At 44.5% G+C, this 18,950-nt stretch overlaps 1 protein-coding gene across 1 annotated transcript in view; it reads left to right on the forward strand.

Annotated features, from left to right (window-relative positions):
- Window positions 1-18,950, forward strand: part of REEP3 (receptor accessory protein 3) — a 78,460-nt gene that overhangs the window by 17,832 nt on the left and 41,678 nt on the right. Inside the window, exon 2 of the mRNA XM_080938445.1 lies at window positions 14,299-14,371. Coding sequence (XP_080794571.1) covers window positions 14,299-14,371 — 73 coding nt within the window. The remainder of the gene's footprint in view (window positions 1-14,298; window positions 14,372-18,950) is intronic.

The raw sequence follows: 18,950 nt of genomic DNA on the forward strand, positions 1-18,950 counted from the left end.
ACACTGTAGCTTCTTCAGACACCAGAAGAGGTCATCATATCTCATTACAGATGGTTGTGAGCCACCATGTGGTTGCTGGGAATTGAACTCAGGACCTCTGGAAGAGCAGTCGGTGCTCTTAACCACTGAGCTATCTCTCCAGCCCCTCGAAAAGCAATCTTAAGCAGGACCACCAGCTTTCGTTCGAGAGGAAAGGCTGACAAAGATAGGTCGAAATAGTCTAAAATTATTTCTTTCAGTGATAAAGACACCATGGAGAGCGGGAAAGAGGCCGAAAAGGGACAAAATATTAGTAGTATATAAAGGTAAGGAGTGGGGTCGACGAGATAGCTCTGGAGGTGGGACTTTCCACCGATGCAGTGGAAGCAGGAAACCAGCTTTTGCAGTTACGCTGTGACTTCCACTGTGGCAATGTCACACAAAGTAAAATGTAATAAAAAAATCAAAGCACGACATGTCTCCTGTGCAGAACAGGACAGGCGTTTTACATAAAAAAAAAAAATCGTGCGCATGAAAATCGCCAAGGAAAGGCAGCAGTGGCGGTGCACACCCTTAATTCCAATGCTCTAGAAGGCAGAGGCTGGTGGAGCTTTGTGAGTTTGAGGACAGCCTGGTCTACAGAGTTTCAGGACAGCCAGGGCTACACGGAGAAACCCTGTTTCTGGGGAGAGGAAGGGAGGGAGGGAGGGAGGGAAGAGAAGGGAGGGAGGGAGGGAGGGAGGAAGGAAGGAAGGAAGGAAGGAAGGAAGGAAGGAAGGAAGGAAGGAGAGAGAATAAAGGAAAGGAAAGAGGAACACAGAAAACGTGCCTTTCTAAAATGGCAGCAGTGGTGTATAAAGCTGAGTGAGTTCCTTTTTTTCAATGTCTTTAGGAAGGGAGCCAGAGCCCCTGGGTCTTTATTACTGCTACACTTTTGGGATTAAGTGGGAACTATGTTTCAAATCTACCTGGGGTTGGAAAGGCTGTCTGACTGAGGAAAGTGGAAAGTCTAGTCTTGAACATGAGATGACTGTTTTTAAGAAAGTCATCTAAGGCTGGAAGGTGGTGTTACACTCACCTTTAATCCCAGCTCTCCGGGACACATCCACAGGTGGGGGCTACATAGTAAGACTTTGTCTCCAAAAAGAAAGGAAGGCAGAAAGGGGAAAAAGAAAGCTCCTAACATTTAGGCACCACTCACTAAGCCTTCCTCAAACCAATGGGCCAGCTAGTGGGGGGGTTGGGGGTTTACACTGCACAAGCCTGGCAACCTGAGAAGCCATCAAAAGGTGACAGGAAAGCACAGACTACAGTTTTCTTCCTGCGTGCACTCACACGTATCATACACACAGCAGTAATATATCTGAATTTAAAAATAAATGTATCCCTGAGGGAAAACATGCCTTGTAAAGGATGTGTATCTCCTTCAGATGTCTCACAGTTTATTCGGCACCCTGACCCTCAGTTACTGACTGCAGTCAGAGGACAGACTTCATGAGGTGGTCCAGGACGCAGGGCACCCAGCCTGTGTTCAGCAGGGTTGGGCACGGTAAGCCCATGAAAGCATCTGTGTGGAGAATGCTCCAGTGAGCAATCAGAGCTCTCCTGAGATGACCCCCTGCTGTTGCTAGGCACTGGGTTCTGTTTCAGGAGGAGGTGGCAACATTATGTAATGCCAAGCCATATTTCAGCCTTCTTTATGTATTTGGAGAAAGAGTTAAAGCTTAAATTAAACTGTTAAATCTTTACAATCAAAAAGAAATCGAGGTGGGTCAAAGTTGGCCTTAGAAAATAACTGGTTGTGCGTTTAAAGATTTAAAAAAATCATGAACATGAAAATATTGGGGTTTGGGTTTTTCTTTTCTGTTGTTTTTGTTTTGATGGCTTTACTGTAGATATAAGCGACATTAAGTGCTCTCTTGGTGGGATGTGTGTGCATCAGACCTGGAAAGTTCTGACCCTGCAGTCTACCACCTCCAGCCCAACCAGTGCCTGGTGAGAGACTGACTCAGACACTGGCCTGGTTGTCTCTTTTAGAACAAAGCTTCTGAAAAAAACGTAAGCACAAAGATCTGCTTGAAGGCCCGTCTCCAGCAGCCCAGAAAACACAGCAGAACCGTGTCTGTGGCGGGGCCCTCAGCAGTAACAAGGAAAGAAAAAGTACAGGATCTGGCTGGGTTTTTTTTTTTTTTTTTTTTTTTTTTTTTTTTTTTTTTTTTTTTTTTTTTTGAGTCTGGGTTTTGTGAATCCCAGGCTAATTCTAGACTCACTGTGGAGTCCAGGATGACTCTAAACTCAGGATGTTCCTTCCCGTGCTATGAATGCCGGGATTCCCCATTTGCCTAGTGCCTAGTTCTGGACAGACAAGGACTCTGCCCACCAAGCTGCAGCCCAGTGCTGGTTTTAAAACATATAAAATGTCTTTAATAACATACTTAAATATACTAGTGATAGAACCATTCAAACAATGAGGAATCTTATGATTACACTGGGATCCAAACACTGACTGCCTGCACCCATGGTCAACCAAAGGCCTTAGGACCAATGAGCTTATAAAGAGAACTTACTAGTTTAATTACTGAGATGGTAATTTCCTCCACAGTCAAAATAAATACCTTTTGGTGCAGTGATAGAGCTCAGCTGGGAAAATGCTTGCCTCACGTGGACTAAGCCACAGGTTCAATCCCCAGCACTACATGAAACTGAATGCAGAATGCATGCCTGGGATCCCAGCACTCAAGAGATGGGGCAGGAGGTTCTGGAGTTCAAGGCCAGCCTAGGTTCATAAATAGATGCGGGGGGGGGGGGGAGTATTTGCTTGTGGGTGTGAACAAGCTTGTGTGAGCATGTGGACCGCGGAGCAGGACTTCTAGAACTTTCCTTTATAGGTCTCTACTTTATTACCTTGACATAGGAGGTCTCTCTGAACTGCAAGTTTGCCAGTTTGCCAAGACTGACTTTCCCGCCTCTGGGTGTCTGCCCCTGGTCTTAGAAGGCTGCTGCTGGGGCAGTAGGCACCCCTGCTGTGCCTGGCTTTTATTGTTTTGTTTTAATGAGGGAGTTAGAGATTCAGTCCTCCCAGCTACATTTGCTGCCCCTCCAGAGGGGCTGAAGGTGAATTCCAAGCAAATAGTTCAGTGGTCTATAAGTTCTATGACACCCACTTCTGGCTTCTAGGGGTAGCAGATACACACACACACACACACACACACACACACACACAGGGTTTCCTCTATCTAGCCCTCTCCTGGAATTCACTGTGACCAGACTGACCTTGAACTCTTAGGTCAGTCTGCATCTGTCTCCCAGATGCTAGGATTAAAAGCACGTACCACCATCCCTGGCAACAAATCTTTTTTTTTTTTCTTTTTTAAGTTAAGTAAAAATGAATGTTTAAATGTTGTACTAGGGAGACAGACACAGAGAACCCCTCATAAGGAAGAACTTTGACATGCCTTTACTATTTATTGTCTATATTTCTATGGGTTCCCCCCTGTGTTTCTTTTAAGAAATGGGGTGCCTAACCAAGTCAGGATTGGGGGAGGCTGCACCCTTTCTTCAGAGGGGCAGTAGTAGTGTCCTCCAAAGCTTCTTTCTGACACATGAACAATGCTTCCCAAGAAGAGAGGACTTGGCATCAGCCAGCCAATAGGCTGATTTCTGCAATGACTGAAATCAGGATTAAGTTAGGCAGTGAGTGCTGTAGTTCTTGTGGCCTGTTTATTTCCTTTTCTGTTCAGTTTTCCAAGATAGAAAAGAATGCACCCACCTCCCCTGGTGTTCTGGGATGAAAAGCAGTTGCTAAAATGCCCTCCTGTCAGGAGCATTTTATAATGCCTTTATGGTGTCTGATCACTATGTTCTGGATATGTTTTGATACCATAATGTGTACTATTGTCTGTCTTACCAAAAGTGGCTAACTAGCCTTTCAACCCCATTAATAAAAGACAGTTTGAGAGAAGGGGGTGGCTCTCAACATGAAGGGGGAAATTGTTCTAGCCATAGGGAGTGGCATGGGGAAAATTACTGCCTCAGATATGGTAGGCACTGGAAGGATCTGAGTGGATGAAATGAAGGATGTAGTTTAAGAAACACCATAATACAATGCTTTGGTTTCCAGACCCCCAAAATGGATATTTGCCTACAATCCTAAGCATCTGGGAGGTTCATTCTGGCCGAGCATGATCTTGAGGCTAGCCTGGATTACATAGCAAGACACCATCTCCAGAAAAGTAAAAAAGAGACCAGAGAACCAGTAAGAATAAAGAATCAGTCCATAAGCCCCGGGCTGGATTCCCCAGCACCGCAAGTCAATAAATAATGAATGACGCAGAGGAACCGGGCACGCCGCTGCCGTCCTAGGCGGGGTGGGGGTGTGGAGGGGGGTGCGGCAGAGCCTGGCACACAATTTGCCACCGGTGACTGGTTTTTGTCTAAAGGAGAATTACAAGATGCTGTGGTAGTGCAAGCCTTACATCCCAGCACTCAGGGTGTGGAGGCAGGTTGTCTGAATGAGCCCCAGGACAGCCGGGGCGACACAGAGACCCTGTCTTGAAAAACCTGGGACGGTGATAACAGTAAAAATAACAACAACGATAATAGAGGTTGCTGTGAGAACAAACTCCTAAGCTCCCTTGAGCTTGGCAAACTCCTAGCAGAGATTTCTGGCGCCACAGGAAGGGACCGAAGCCTAGGAGGTGCAGTGGGAGTGAGTGTTTTACGGGTGACGTTGGCAGAAGTTTTAGACCTGACTTCACATTGGGAAGCTGGAGGTAGTGAACGGCAGACCACGAGTCCCTGCATATGGCTTGCCTTACTAGGCTCCGTTTTACTGGCATAGCCGGGTATATTTTAGGAAAGGAAATTTTCTCAACATTTCAAAACTGGTTTGAATGTGATTTTTTTTTTTTTTTTTTTTTTTTTTTACCAGATCTGGTTTGGTGCCTTTTTTTTTTTTTTTTTTTTAAACTTAGATTACAATTCAACTCTTACATGGTCTTTAAGTCACGGAGGCCAATGGTAAGTGTGGTTTTACAGATCCTGTGCTTAAGGAGCTAAATAAAGCCTGCAGTTCCCGAGCAAGGACTCACTCGGGTCAGGAGCTGGTCAGACGAGGAGGAATCTATGACCCCTTAAAGTCCTGTTGCCCAATGAGTTTGATGGGAACCTGGGAACTTGACGAGCAATACTCAAAGCTAAGGATGGGCCCCAGCAGTTTGAGGACACTGCTCTAAAACTGGGTCCAGGTCTCTTTAGAACAGTTTTCTGTTAGCAGGTCACAACTGTGATGGCTTAGATCCACCTTCCAAATGTTGCGTTCATCTGCTAACATGGGAGAAGTAAGTTATTCAGGGTGTGAAATAATACAGACTTTTGTCTGGGTGGCTTTTTTTTTTTGAGGGGGGGTGGGTGGGGGGTGTTGGAGAGCAGAGGTCTTAAAGTGAAAAGTCCTGTGTTCTCTATCAGGGTCAACCCTTCCTGTATAAATCCATCAATCCTAAACTCTCTAATCTCTCTGAGCATTGCCTGTGTGATTTGTAGAAATAACAGAGTAACATTTACATCACCTACTTGTTTGCCCCATTGAGATGAGGTCTCATGTAGGTAGCCCAGGCTAGAACTTACTAAATAGCTAAGCATGACCTTGAACTTCTGACAGTCCGTCTCCCCCATCCCCTGGTCCTGGGTTTGCGACATGTACCACTAACCCTCCACTCCTGTGTATGTTGTGTCAGAGATTAAACCCAAGTCTTTGTGCACAGTAGACAAGCTCTCCTTCCCGAGCCCCTCAGCATTCTTACAAGCATTTTCCACGAGCTACAGTTTACATGCAGGGGGAGGGAGGCTGGAGAGAGGAAGGTGGGGTCTGATGTGCTGTGTCGTCTTCTCTTTCCCTTTAGCTTTCTCTTTCCTTTTACAGTAGAAATCTGAAGCTCTGTGGCGGAAAATTAAGTTTAGCTATGACAACATGAGAATTCCAAGCTTCTTAGCTCTTGGTAATGTGTACAAAGTCTCCCCACGGAATGGTACTGTCTCTTTCTGTCCTTAACAGTTCTAAATGTGGACCTTCCGTTCTAGAACTCAGTATTTAGGGTGATTCTCTTCTATGTGAACCCGACTTCTTCCCTTCACTGTTTTTCTTTTAGGTCATAGCCTCTTAACTGTAGTTGAGCCGAAACTTGTGGCATCAAATCTCTGTGAGGACAGAGGTCACACATTGCTTTGACAGGGGTCACGCATTCACTAGCCACTAAAACAGTGGTCCAGTGACTCACCAGGAGTCAGTCCATCACTGGACTGTAACAATCGTATTGTGTTCCACCTGACCTTGAATTGTCTGCTAACCATTGTTTATAAGAAAGCATAAATTGTTTTCAAAGATTTATAAGTTGTGAGCTGAGACTGTAGCTCAGTTGGTAGAGGGGTTTGCCTCATGTGCACAAAGCCATGGTCCAGCCTCAGCACCATATAAATTTTGTGCATAGTGACAAATCCCTGCAATTACTGCATTTGGGGGGTGGGGGTACGGCAAGCTGGAGGACCATAGGTTTGGGGTTGTCCTGAACTCCAGGATGAATTGGAGGGGTACGGAGACCCTGCCTAAAGGTTTTCAGACTGCTGTTTCAGCTTCCCTGTGTAGCTCACTTTGTCACAGCCACTTGTGTGAGGGAGTCAGGAATCAAGAGTCAAAACAACATGCTACTTTAGAAATCTTGTCAGAAAATGGCAGCTTACAACCATCCCAGGGGACCCCTCTTCTAGCCTATGAGGACACTGAACATACGTGACGTGTAACATTCATCCCGGCATACACATTTCTAAAACTAAAAAATTTCAAAGGGAAATTTTACATCTCGTTAGAGCCAGGGGTAATAAATATCACACACGTGTAACCCAGCACTAGGGAAGATGAGCAGGAAGGTCACAAGTTAGAGACCGCTCTGGTTCAATGACACCATCTCAGAAAAAGTTAATAAGTCCAGTTAGAACTGAACCCATCTTGCCATGCTGACAGCCTATTGTTTCTTCATAATCCGTTTTAATCCAAAATGAGAGCGAACGGCTCACCAGCTCACTGCAGCTGAGGGTGAGCGCTACATTGTCTCTCATTGTCTCTCTCTGTTGGAGATGCAGATGTAGGTGGTCAGGGGCTCCGCCCACGCTTCTGAGAGTCTCCTTCCCAGGCCAGTGCATCTTCAGAAGCTGCTGGAGGTGGGTCAGGATGGAGGGGGCTCCACAAATAGTCTGCAAGAAAATCAGCTACTGTTGTAAAGAAGATAATGAATAGAATTCTTAAGTGTATGTTGGATTTTGGGGGAGTCGGGAGCGCACAAGTGTTATGGTGCCAGCCTAAGTCTACAAAGTGAGTTCTAGCGCAGTCAGGGCTACACAGAGAAAACCTGTCTCAAAAAACAAAGCAAAATCCAGCCTTTCCTCTCACTGGCTCGGAATTTACAAAGTAGCCTAGGAAGCTGTCCATTGAATCTTAGGACCCCACCTGCCTCCACCTCCCCGGGGCTAAGATTACAAATTCACCCGCACACCACACCCACCTTTTTAAAGAGTCCTGGGACTCAAAGGTGGGTCTCTACGCTTGTGAGGAAGTGCCTGCTGGGAGCACCTGAAAGTTTAACTACACCCTCTGCCACATCACACTGTATCTTCTGCTGTGCTCTTTTGGATGCTTGAAGAAATCTTTTTACCAAATGGATATGATGAGGAAAAACAAGAAGACTGAGGGAAAAAAAATCTCAAACCAAATCAAAGAAAATTTTGCAAATAGAAATAATGTAGCTTAACACAGACTGGAGTCTTGGTTTCCTGGCAATCCATGAAAAAGAAAGGCATCACGTAGCCTTATCAAATAGAAATAAGTACTTTTTAAAGTGCTAAGCACTGGATTGTATTACTGAATTCTGAAGGAAAACTCACACGTGAAATTTCACACGCAAGGGTACAAGCATCCGACACACTGCCCACCCTTGACACCACCCCTCTGGTGTTCATGGACTTCCTGAAGCAGTTTCTATACTTCAGAAAAAAAAACGTAAAATATAATACAGCATTTTCTCCCAAGAGAGCTGAAAAAAATAACCCATGGTCAAATGATCCAATGTTAGGATGAGCCTTCCTGGAGGAAGGAAAATTTAGAATGGGGTAATAATGGTCCCGGGCGGCTCTCTATGAAACTTCAGACTGTTTTTGGTAGGAGGCCGATGAGCCAAGCTGACATGGCAGAATTGAGTATGGTGAATAGCTAGTGGTCTGTCCTTACCACAGGAATGGGGCTGAAGGGAGGGCCACTATAAGGTTGGCCCAGCTCCAGCCCGTCTATGGGAGGAGGAACTTCTGCTGTTTGTCAACCCTGCTCCAGTCCCTGTGCAGGAGATGTGCAGCCCTTGTGAATTACGCTGAGTGCGCATTCGTAACAATGTTGCTTTTGGTGTTTGGGATCCTGTATCCAGACAAACCTGCTGCTGTCTTCCATCTTTTTGATCCTACGGTTCATTTTGTTTATTGGGTATTACTTCTTCTGTTTCAGTTCATCTCTAGTCTCATTGAAGTTTGTTTGTTTGTTTTCTTTTGTCCTTTAATATAATAAAATACCATGTGTTTGTTTATTCTGAAAGGAGCAAAATAAGAATTTACCAAGCAGATGGAGACTTATCAAATGAACTTGGTGTTGTATTTGTTTTAATGGTCTGTGATTTGAAATCTCTGACAGTATTTGAGGCGTAACTGGTGATACAAAGGTTTTAGGGGAGTGTAATACTGAAGTTATATTGGTCTTGCTTTTTAGGCATGACTAATTTTAATCCATATGTTTACTCTAGTTTTTAAGTTACTTTAGTTTTATTTTATGTATATAAGTATTTTACCTACCTAAATGCCACATGCATGCCTGGTGCCCACAGAGGTCAGATACCCCAGAACTGGAGTTATATGGGTGCTGGGAACTAAACCTAGGTCCTCTAATAAGAGCAGCCAATGCTCCTAACCACTGAACCATCTCTCCAGTTCCTGTCTATCCTGTTTTTAAAACTACTTCTTTGGGAGCTAGAAAGTTGGCTTCGCAGTTAAGAGCTCTTGTTGCCCTTGCAGAAGACGCAGGTTCAATTCCCAGCACCCACATAGTGGCTCACAACCAACCCTAACTTCATCCCAGGGAATCTAATGTCCTCTTCTGACCTCTAAGGGTACCAGACATGAACCTAGAACACAGGCCACTCATATGCGTAAAATTAATCTAAAATGTATTTTAATGCTTATTTTTTGACTGGTTTGGTTCTTGTGTTTTTTGAGACTAATATCCCAGGCTGGCCTCAAACTTGTAGCAATCCTCCCAAGTGCTAGGATTACAAGTGTGCCCCACCATGGATAGCTAAAAATAATAGTCCTTTCAATGTAATGTTTATTTTTATATATTGTTGGTAAAGTAAGTATAATAGTGTTCCCTTCTAAGCAGTGAGAACCTGTGTATCTGTCTGTGTCTCCCTGTCTCTCTCTCCCTTGGTGTGTGTGTGTGTGTGTGTGTGTGTGTGTGTGTGTGTGTGTGTGTGTGTGTGTTTGTGGTGTTTAACCATGTCCATTTTTCAATTCACACAATTGAAGGGGCCACTTTGCCTTATTGGAGGCGTAGGCTATCTTGAGTATTTTGGCCAAGTTTTTACTCCTTAGGTGGAAATAAGATGGAGAGGAAATGAGTAACTATTTCTTTTGCCTATATAACTTTTTTTTTTAAATCAAATTTCTATGCGAATTTTATCTGGAGCAAATAAAATTGTAAAGCTTAAGTCGGTCTTGTAGGTGGTCTCCTAAAGTGCAGTTTCATTTTATAATGCTGCATGCCTTGGCTCTGTGCCAGACCTCCCAGGTTACTGACTTTAACAGTAGACCCCACTCATTAAGGAAATAACACCTCCCTCAAAAGCAACCCCTAGGAAACATCACTAATGTTCCTAATAAGTCACCCAGCCATGTTCACATTGGACAGTAGTAACTTGTGAGGTTGACCGAGGCTCAGTCCTTAAAACCCACCCCACTATTGATAAAGACATTGACTCTTTCCCCAAGTTGCAGATGAGCAGCAGTATTGTGTTTTGTTATTTCAAAGAAGAGGTGTTTTGGATAATCTCCTTGTTTGTGTGATTTACTCTGTTCAAGGTAGAGGTTAAGAAATAAGGGCAAGTCAGGCACCTTTAATCCCAGCACATAATGAGACCCTGTCTCAAACAAACAAATGAGATTAAATAAAGGCAAAACACCTGTATGCAGAGTAGCTCTACCAAATTTTTACTATATTTGAGAAAAGTATCTACTTTGGAAGCCAAGCATATACTAAATAATCCATTACACCGGCTAAAATTATTGTACTAAGTACCAGATGACTAAAGTCTGGCCAAGATTTCCATAAAATCCCAGAATGTCCATAATTCTGATGTTCTTCATAAGAAGGTAAAAGCTTCGGAGGAACTGTGTGACTAAATTAAGCCAGAATAAAACAGGAAGAAAAGAGTTTGGGGGGAAAAAAAAAACCTAGGGAGGTACGAATTGCAGGCAGGAAGCTATGCGAAGGATCAGAGCAAGTACTGGAGGTATAGTGAGGGTCCACGTTGGGACAGATGGTTTCTGTGAAACAGTGGTTTGCAGTTATATTTTGAGGAGTTCCCACAGAGGCTGGTCTGCAAGCACAGTGGTGTGGCAGGTCCCTTAGAAAGTCTCCTGCTGGTACACAGAAGAGCATGTCAGGACCATCCAGAATGTCTGCTGATGGCATGAGCGTATTACTGGCCACGAGATTTTGCATTGTTTTTTTGTTTGTTTGTTTGTTTTGTTTTATTTTGTTATTTAGAGAGAGAGAGAGAGAGAGAGAGAGAGAGAGAGAGAGAGAGAGAGGGAGAGAGAGTCAATGAAAGTGTGAGATAAGAGTACAACTCATTGAAGCCATTTCTCTCCTTCTACCAGGTAGGTTCTGGAAATTGCATTCAGATCATAAGACTTGGTGACAAGTTAAAGCTGCCTTTCTGCCCCTGGCTATCAGATTGAAACTGTACTGGCCGGTTTTGTGTCAACTTGACACAAGCTGGAGTTATCACAGAGAAAGGAACCTCAGGTGAAGAAATGCCTCCATGAGATACAGCTGTAAGGCATTTTCTCAACTAGTGATCAAGGGGGGAAGGGCCCAGCCCATTGTGGGTGGAGCCATCCCTGGGCTGGTAGACCTGGGTTCTATAAGAAAGCAGGCTGAGCAAGCCAGGGGAAGCAAGTCAGTAAGTAACATCCCTCCATGGCCTCTGCATCAGCTCCTGCTTCCTGACCTGCTTGTGTTCTAGTCCTGACTTCCTTTGGTGATGAACAGCAATGTGGAAGTGTGAGCTGAATAAACCCTTTCCTCCCCAACTTGCTTCTTGATCGTGATGTTTTGTGCAGGAATAGAAACCCTGAGTAAGACAGAAACTAAGGCAAGAAAATAGGCACATCTACTGTCACCAAGGAAAAGCCATCAGGCCAGGGTACAGATCAGATGGCCTAGGGATAGGATATGGCAGACCCGTGCAGGGAGGGACCAAGATGGCCTCATTGAGTTCCACCCTGGTGCTCCTGGATTTTGTGGCCATGAGAAAGACAATGCCTTGATGATGTGCAGAATCCGAGTGGAAATGCATCGTGAGTGAAGTGTGCGTGTGTGACTGTTTAAAATACAACTCTGATGGGGAATTTACAGGATGGTTCCTCATGTGACCAGTGAGGATCGGCCAGTGGCTGCCCCGGAAATTGAGTTCTGCTTTACCCTGGGATAGTTGTATTCAACATTCCAGAAGGTTCGATAATATTCTTAAAAAAAAAAAAAAGCCCTAGGCTCAGTGGCACAGCTAAACAATCCCAGAGCTAGAGGCTGTGAGTCAGTTCTTCAGGTAGGTGGCAATCACTAGGTTCTATTGCTAGGTAAGGCAGAGACTGAGATTGTTAGTGGTGTAGCTTCCAATTGCTGAAGATAAAATCCCCAGCAGGAGAGGACTTGCCATTTCTCTTCTGAGCTGGGGATGTGAAACCACAAACCAAGGCCTAAGGAAACCACCAGGAAAGCACCGTCTCAAAATAAACACACATAAAAGAAAAGCTGTGAGTGAAGTAAAAACAGAGATGTAAATATTTACTCAGAGAGAGACAGACTCGGCAACCTGGACTACAGCTCAGTGGTGGAGAACTTGCAAAAGGCCCCAGGTTCAAGCCTCAGTACCACAAGAGAAAAAAAGGAGGCAGGCTAGAGAGGTGACTCAGCAGTCACAGGCCCTCTCTCTACTCTTGTAGAGGACCCAAAATTGGTCCCCAGCACCCGGGTCAGGTGACTCACAACCTCCTGTTACTCCATCTCCAGAGGTCACGGCGCCTTTTTCTCACTTGAATGGGACACCTTTACTTCTGTCCACCTACACACTCGTGCACACACTTAAAATTAGTCCTATCTCAACCACGCATGATAGCACCTGTCTATCTAACACGGGCACTTGGGAGTTAGAGGCAGAGGCGTAAGATTACAGGTTTAGCACTAGCCTGGGCTACATGGCAAGACCTCTGTCTTGAGAACCAAAACAACATTCTACAGTGGCAAAATCTAACAGAACAGCAAACTGATGAAGGTTTGCATACGCAGTGATTTCTGGGGATAATATGTGGGTATACCATGATAAAAATGTTACCTGGCCTCTGTGGTTTCTTCCACAAAACCCCTTGCCTCTGGCTAATAGTGAGAAGAGCATCAAATTTGAATAGGGAAACAGCCTGCTGTACACCTGACCAGTACACTTAAGCAGTACTCAAAACATTCAGAATGACCGTAGCATCTAGAAAAGTGCGAAACGTCCAGGCTAGAGAGCTGGGAAGCCAAGTGTGCACAGCGCGCTGTACTTGCTGGGAACCTAGAGCCTATCGCATATGCTTCAAGAAAACTGAGGAAACCTAAGCTCCCAGCATAAGATAATAATGGGGGGGAGGGCTTGTGTAGAATATATAGAAATTATTTATATACTTTCTAACTTTTCTGTAAAACTTAACTCTAAGATAAAAAGGCTGTTTAAAATAATACAAATAACACTGGGTGGTGGTGGTGGTGGTGATGTGGCCTTTTGAGTTTGAGACCAGCCTGGTCTGTGGAGTGAGTTCCGGGACAGCCAGGGCTACACAGAGACACTCTATCTCAGGAGGAAAAAAATACTTTAAACGCTTGAAAAAACTAAATACTAACTTGGGACATTGTTACATTTGTTGTTGTTGTCCTTTTTATCTGGCATAGTTTTTAATCAGATACGATTTGATTATGTAAGAACCTAGAATGAAGTCATCTCTCTGGAGGTATCTTGAAGTAGGTGAAGGTTACTTCGGGAAGTGTGATTTCAGAGAATCGTTTGCCACGACGGTGTTGTGTGCAATGCCAAACCCTCAGGAAGTAACCACCACTTACGGGTATTGTGGGACTCTGTGACACTGGGAATAATAGTACTGAGCGACATTAAAGGACAAGCATCCCACCAGGAACACAAATCTTAGCCGGGAGCCTGTTCTCTTATCTGTCTGTTCTTTCCCTGTAGGCTTACTAACCTTAACAAATGCGTTCGAGGCTTGTTGGTAATTTAATTTCATAATTGCTTAGAGTTATATTTGATAGGTATTTGAACAGTGTATTTTGGTCCTGTCTCACTCACACACACACACACACACACACACACACACACACATACACACACACACAAAACACCCTGCTTCCTCCCCCTTGAGTCCTCTCAGATCTAGCCCCCTCCCCCATTTTGATGTATATGGTTACTAAGACTGAGTACCACCCCACAGTTCTGTGTAAAGCCAGTTAGAGGTGTGAAGTTTTTTTTGAGTTTGCACACAGATGAAAGAGTGAGCTCTTTCTGTAAAAATAAAAGTGGGATTCCCTCCAGCTGCCAGGGATGGGGTGGTTTTTACTTTTGATTTCCTATTTTTTCTTTTTTACTCTTCAAGAAATAAATAAATATATATATATATATATATATTTGGGGAGGTGATGAGAAAAAGATGCTTTAAAAGCTCTTTTCCTACCAAAGCAAAGGTCTTTATTACCGTGAAGCTGCTATCTAAATCATTAAAATGATCTTTTTGCTTTAAAATGTGATTTTTTTTTTTTTTTTTTTTTAACTTTGCTTCTCAGGGTAGACTTGGTTTCTGGGAGACTTTACAGACATCTGAATGTTGCCATCCTTACACGTTTCCTGAGTTAAACCTTGAACTGTTAGGAGCAACGCTGGATTGAATTAATGGATTTTTTTCTTTCAGGCTGGTGTTCGGGATGCTCTATCCGGCGTACTATTCCTACAAAGCCGTGAAGACGAAAAACGTCAAGGAGTATGTAAGTGACGTTCCCGAGACTCTCGTGTGAACACAACCTTGGAAAGCGCTGCCGTTGTAGAGATTTAGGTTGATGGTTTGGTCTAAAGGCGATAGGACTGTTGTGGAAATAATCATTTTTAACTGACAGTACAGCTTCAGTGGCCCTCGTTGGCACCTGTAGCTCAGAGTTCCCAGGAGCAGGGACGGAGGGCTCCTCATGGCCTCAGTCCCCTCAGACTGAGGTTTGTGTGCCTGCTTCAGAGGAAAGGCTGTAGTTTTCCAGCCTTGTGATTTACAGACGTGCTGAGAGTGTGTCTCACTGCACAAAGCCTCCGCTTTCATGGCTCTTATCCCACGTTTGACTGAACACACCTCTGCCCCATCCCTGTTGACTATTGCAGGCTCTTAGCAAACTCTTTTCATAATCTTTTTTTTTTTTTTTTTGCTGTGTGTGTATGTTTGTGTATGAGTGTGTGTACATGTATGACTGTGTGGTACATGTGTGAGTGTGAGTTGTGAAGGTCTGTATACGAGTGTGTATATATGTGTGTATGAGTATGTGGTGTGTGAGTGTGTGGTGTGTTCTCGTGAATTGTGTGTGTATGTGTGATAGTGTGTGAGTGTATGTGTGTGAGTTGTGAGCGTGTATGAGTGTGTGTGTATGAGTGTGTGTGTGTATGAATGTGTGTATGTATGAGTGTGTGTGTGTGTGTGTATGAGTGTGCTGTGTGTATGACTGTGTGGTATGTGTGAGTTGTGAGTGTGTATCTGTGTGAATGTATGTGTGAATATATGTGTGTGAGTGTGTGTGTACACCTTGGTACACATGCATATGGGGACTGGAGGTAGATGCCTTCTCTCTAAGAACTTGTAGCTAACTAGTACAGTTAGGCTAGTGAGCCAAAGAACCTGCCTATCCCATCCCCGTCTCCCCAGTTCAGGGGCTACAAGCATGTGCCACTGTGCCCAGTTTATGTTGTTTGGAGGCTCTGACCTCAGGCCCTCACCCTGGCCAGCTGGCGCTTCAGCCACCACGCATAACCGAGTATTAGCATACACTGCCATTCGCTCCCTTGCTGGTGAGACCTGGCGTAGGTTCCTGTCTTGATGGAATACATTTCTAGATAATTACAAATGTGTACCATGGGCAGTTAATCAAAAGAAATAAGCAGCCAGTGCTGAAATAACACACATCAATAACTGTGGCACGTTTGTTTGTTTGTTTGTTTGTTGTTTGAGCGAGCCAGAATATCCATTTCAAAATGATCAATCCAATAATAGCATTTAGCCCTTTCCCAATGCCTGGCAGACAACAGACACCATCTCCTTCCGGCTCTCCTTAGTCTAAAATGAACCGGAGGCCCATTAGGTGTTCACCCCTCCCCCACCCACTTCTCCCTGGAGATGTTCCCTTAAATGGAATCTTAGAGTAAGTGACCAGTTGGGAGTGACTTCTTCTCTCCGCTGCCGAGCTGTGTTTGCGGTCCATCCATGTTTTCACATGTTTCAGTGTTCCGTGCCTCCTGATGACTGGTACAGTGCCCCTTTGTGTTGGTGAGAGCAAACAATGGCTTGTTTCTCTGCTCATCTGTTGACAGACATCTGAATTGTTCTGCTGCTGACTTTTGGCTCTGATGAATAGTGCTGGCACGGACATGTCCGTGTGAGCATCTGTCTAAGTGCCTGCTTGGGACTCTTGGAGGTGTATAACTGTGGTTCTTTGTAAGGACCTTGGATGGCAGGCAGCCTTGTCATCCAGCCCTACATGTGATCACAAAGATCAGAAATCCAGTCTTGATTCTTGAGTCTCTGTGCAGGTATTTGAGGTTGCATAGAGCTTGTGACTGAAACTTTTGTAATTAACCCATTGAACTTTTATAGACACGTTTCTCTTTCATAGAAGGCCAGCTTCTGTGATGGAGTGTATGCACACGTAGCCCCACACACTGCAGTCATAATGGTAGAGTACATTTATGAGAGGTGAAGAAGTTAGTTGGGTGAGCTCTGGAGTTTTTAAATCCTTTTATGATACAGATCTCTTGGATCCAGGACTGGGAAAATAGTCTTAAGACATGGAAGCGTATTAAGTCATACTAATTTAAATTCATTTTATAAGTAGCTTGAAGGGGCATATTTCAATATATGCCGTAATAAATATTTCAAGTGCTGTGTAATACTACTGGCTTATATTACTTTTTAAAACAACACTTGCTTTCCGTTTCCAGCATTTCTCAAGCTGCCTGTGGTGAAGGACCTGTTTGGTTGTGTTTGTTTTGTGTCTTGTGGTCTTGAGGATGAACCAGCTTGGTTTTGTTTCCCCCGGAAGTCATTTGCCATGACTTTTGTAAAAGTACAATGAAAATGGGGCACTAGTAAAACAAAGATGCGAAATCCCCGAGAATTAGCAGTTACTACCGGTTATTTGTTTCTATAGATGTGAATGCCGCTCTACTGTGTAATTCTTTACTTGGAATCCTCTTTCCGGTGGCAAAAAAGGTACAAACAATCCCTCGTCTCTAAAATGCCGCGAGAATCGAGCCATGGAGTGAACTATTGGACAGAGCTTAGTAAAGGGGAAAGCTGCTTTAAGTGTGTATTCAGTGGGATCTGCCTCTGAGGCTGGCTGGCTGTGCAGTCAAAGAACTGGACGGTATGTCTTTCGGCCGTGGGCTCATGTCATCTTTAAAGCACTCCAGGGCCCATTGTACAAGTCCAGGCCTGTAGTCCTAGCACTGTGGAGGATGAGGCAGGAGAATGAAGACTTGAGCTTAGCCTGGACTACAGAATGAAGAGACTCCATCTGTCCCAAATAGAAAATAGATAGGTAGACAGCCAGATAGATAGATGCCCTGACCCAGCTACATTGACAAGGAGTCAGGCAGGCAGATAGGAAGGTGGGTAGATGGACAGAGTCATTATCCCCATAGATGGATAAATAGATGTATGGATAGGTGGATGGATGGATGGATGGATGGGTGGATGGATGGATGGATGGATGGGTGGATGGATGGGTGGATGGATGGATGAGTGGATGGATGGATGGATGGATGGGTGGATGGATGGGTGAATGGATGGATGGGTGGATGGGTGGATGGATGGGTGGGTGGGTGGGTGGATGGATGGATGGGTAGATAGATAGATAGATAGATAGATAGATAGATAGATAGATAGATGACAGATAGATAGAAGTAGATGGATAAGTAGATGCATAGGTAGCTAGATGATAGATAAGTAGATACATAGATAAGTATATATGCGTAGATACATGCATAATACATAAAGACAAGTAGTTAAGTAGATAGGTAGGAGGGTAGGTAGATAGACAGACCAATAAGCAAGCTAGATGGACAGCCATAAGAATATAAACGTATGGGCTGGAGAAATGGCTCATCGGTTACGAGCACTGACTAACTGCTCTTCCAGAGGTCCTGAGTTCAATTCCCAGCAACCACATGGTGGCTCACAATCATCTGTAATGGGATCTGATGCCCTCTTCTGGTGTGTCTGATGACAGCTACAGTGTATTCATATGTAATAAATAAATCTTTAAAAACACACACACACACACTGAGTGATAAAAGTGAACAGATATTGAACTGAGAAGCCAAACCTACTCCATCTCAGAACTAACTTCCATCTTAAAGAAGAAAAACAAGAAGCCCGAGAACTTGACCTGCAGCAGAACTCAGGCTACTCCCATGTACCTGGAAGGACTCCACAGCTTGTCCTTGACCAGAGTTACTCCCTAGCTACTTCCTGGCAACAGTTAATCAATGATTAGTCTGATCGTTCCAGGTGTACTTTCAGACCGTTTGTGATTGTCTTACCTCAGAGCACTCACCGGCTGGCTTACGACATTCGGTTAGATACTTGCCCGGATAGAAGACCCCTCACCTTCATTTCCTATAAAACCTTGGCCTGATGAGGGTTAGAGGCTGCTCCGCCTTCCCTTCCCTTTCTGCTGTGTCAGGTTGGGTTGGAGGAGAGCCCAAACCCAAGTTTGTAATAAAGAGACCCTAATGCTATTACACTGGAAACGGCTACTTGGTGGTCTTTTGGGGTTCACAAACGCTTCCTGGCACAACAGAGCCAGGAAGAAATATAATGCATCACTGGAGATCTCAGTCACCCTCTTGTCTAACAGCAAGACTCTCAAAAACCAAGGTTGAGATGCTGTGTGTGCATTCCCTGGACAGAGGCACGAGTATTTAATTATTCCCCTCGAATTTCAGAGCACCTTTGCATGTTACCGTGTCAAGTTGCTGCTCGTCCCAGTCACCACACCGTTCTAGATGGAAAGCCACAAAATATTTAATCCCAGACATCCCTAGAGTTCAGAAATGCAGAATGGGTCCACCTGGCTGTGTTCCCTCTGGAGGCTCTAGTCCCGTGGAAGATCTCTCCTTCATAGCTGGAAGCTGCCCACATTCCTTGGCTTCGGGCTCAGTCCCTGCGTCCTTCCAGCCAAGAGTTCAGGGCTGAGCTCTTTGGATGTTGCCAGCACTGGGCTTTTCGCCTTCTGCCTCCTTTCAGTGGTATGGTCCTTTATGAACAACTGGGCCAACCCCCAAGGCTGTCTGATCCTTGGCCTTAATCCC

The sequence above is a fragment of the Micromys minutus genome, assembly GCF_963924665.1.
Source record: "Micromys minutus genome assembly, chromosome: 25".
Lineage (NCBI taxonomy): Eukaryota > Metazoa > Chordata > Mammalia > Rodentia > Muridae > Micromys > Micromys minutus.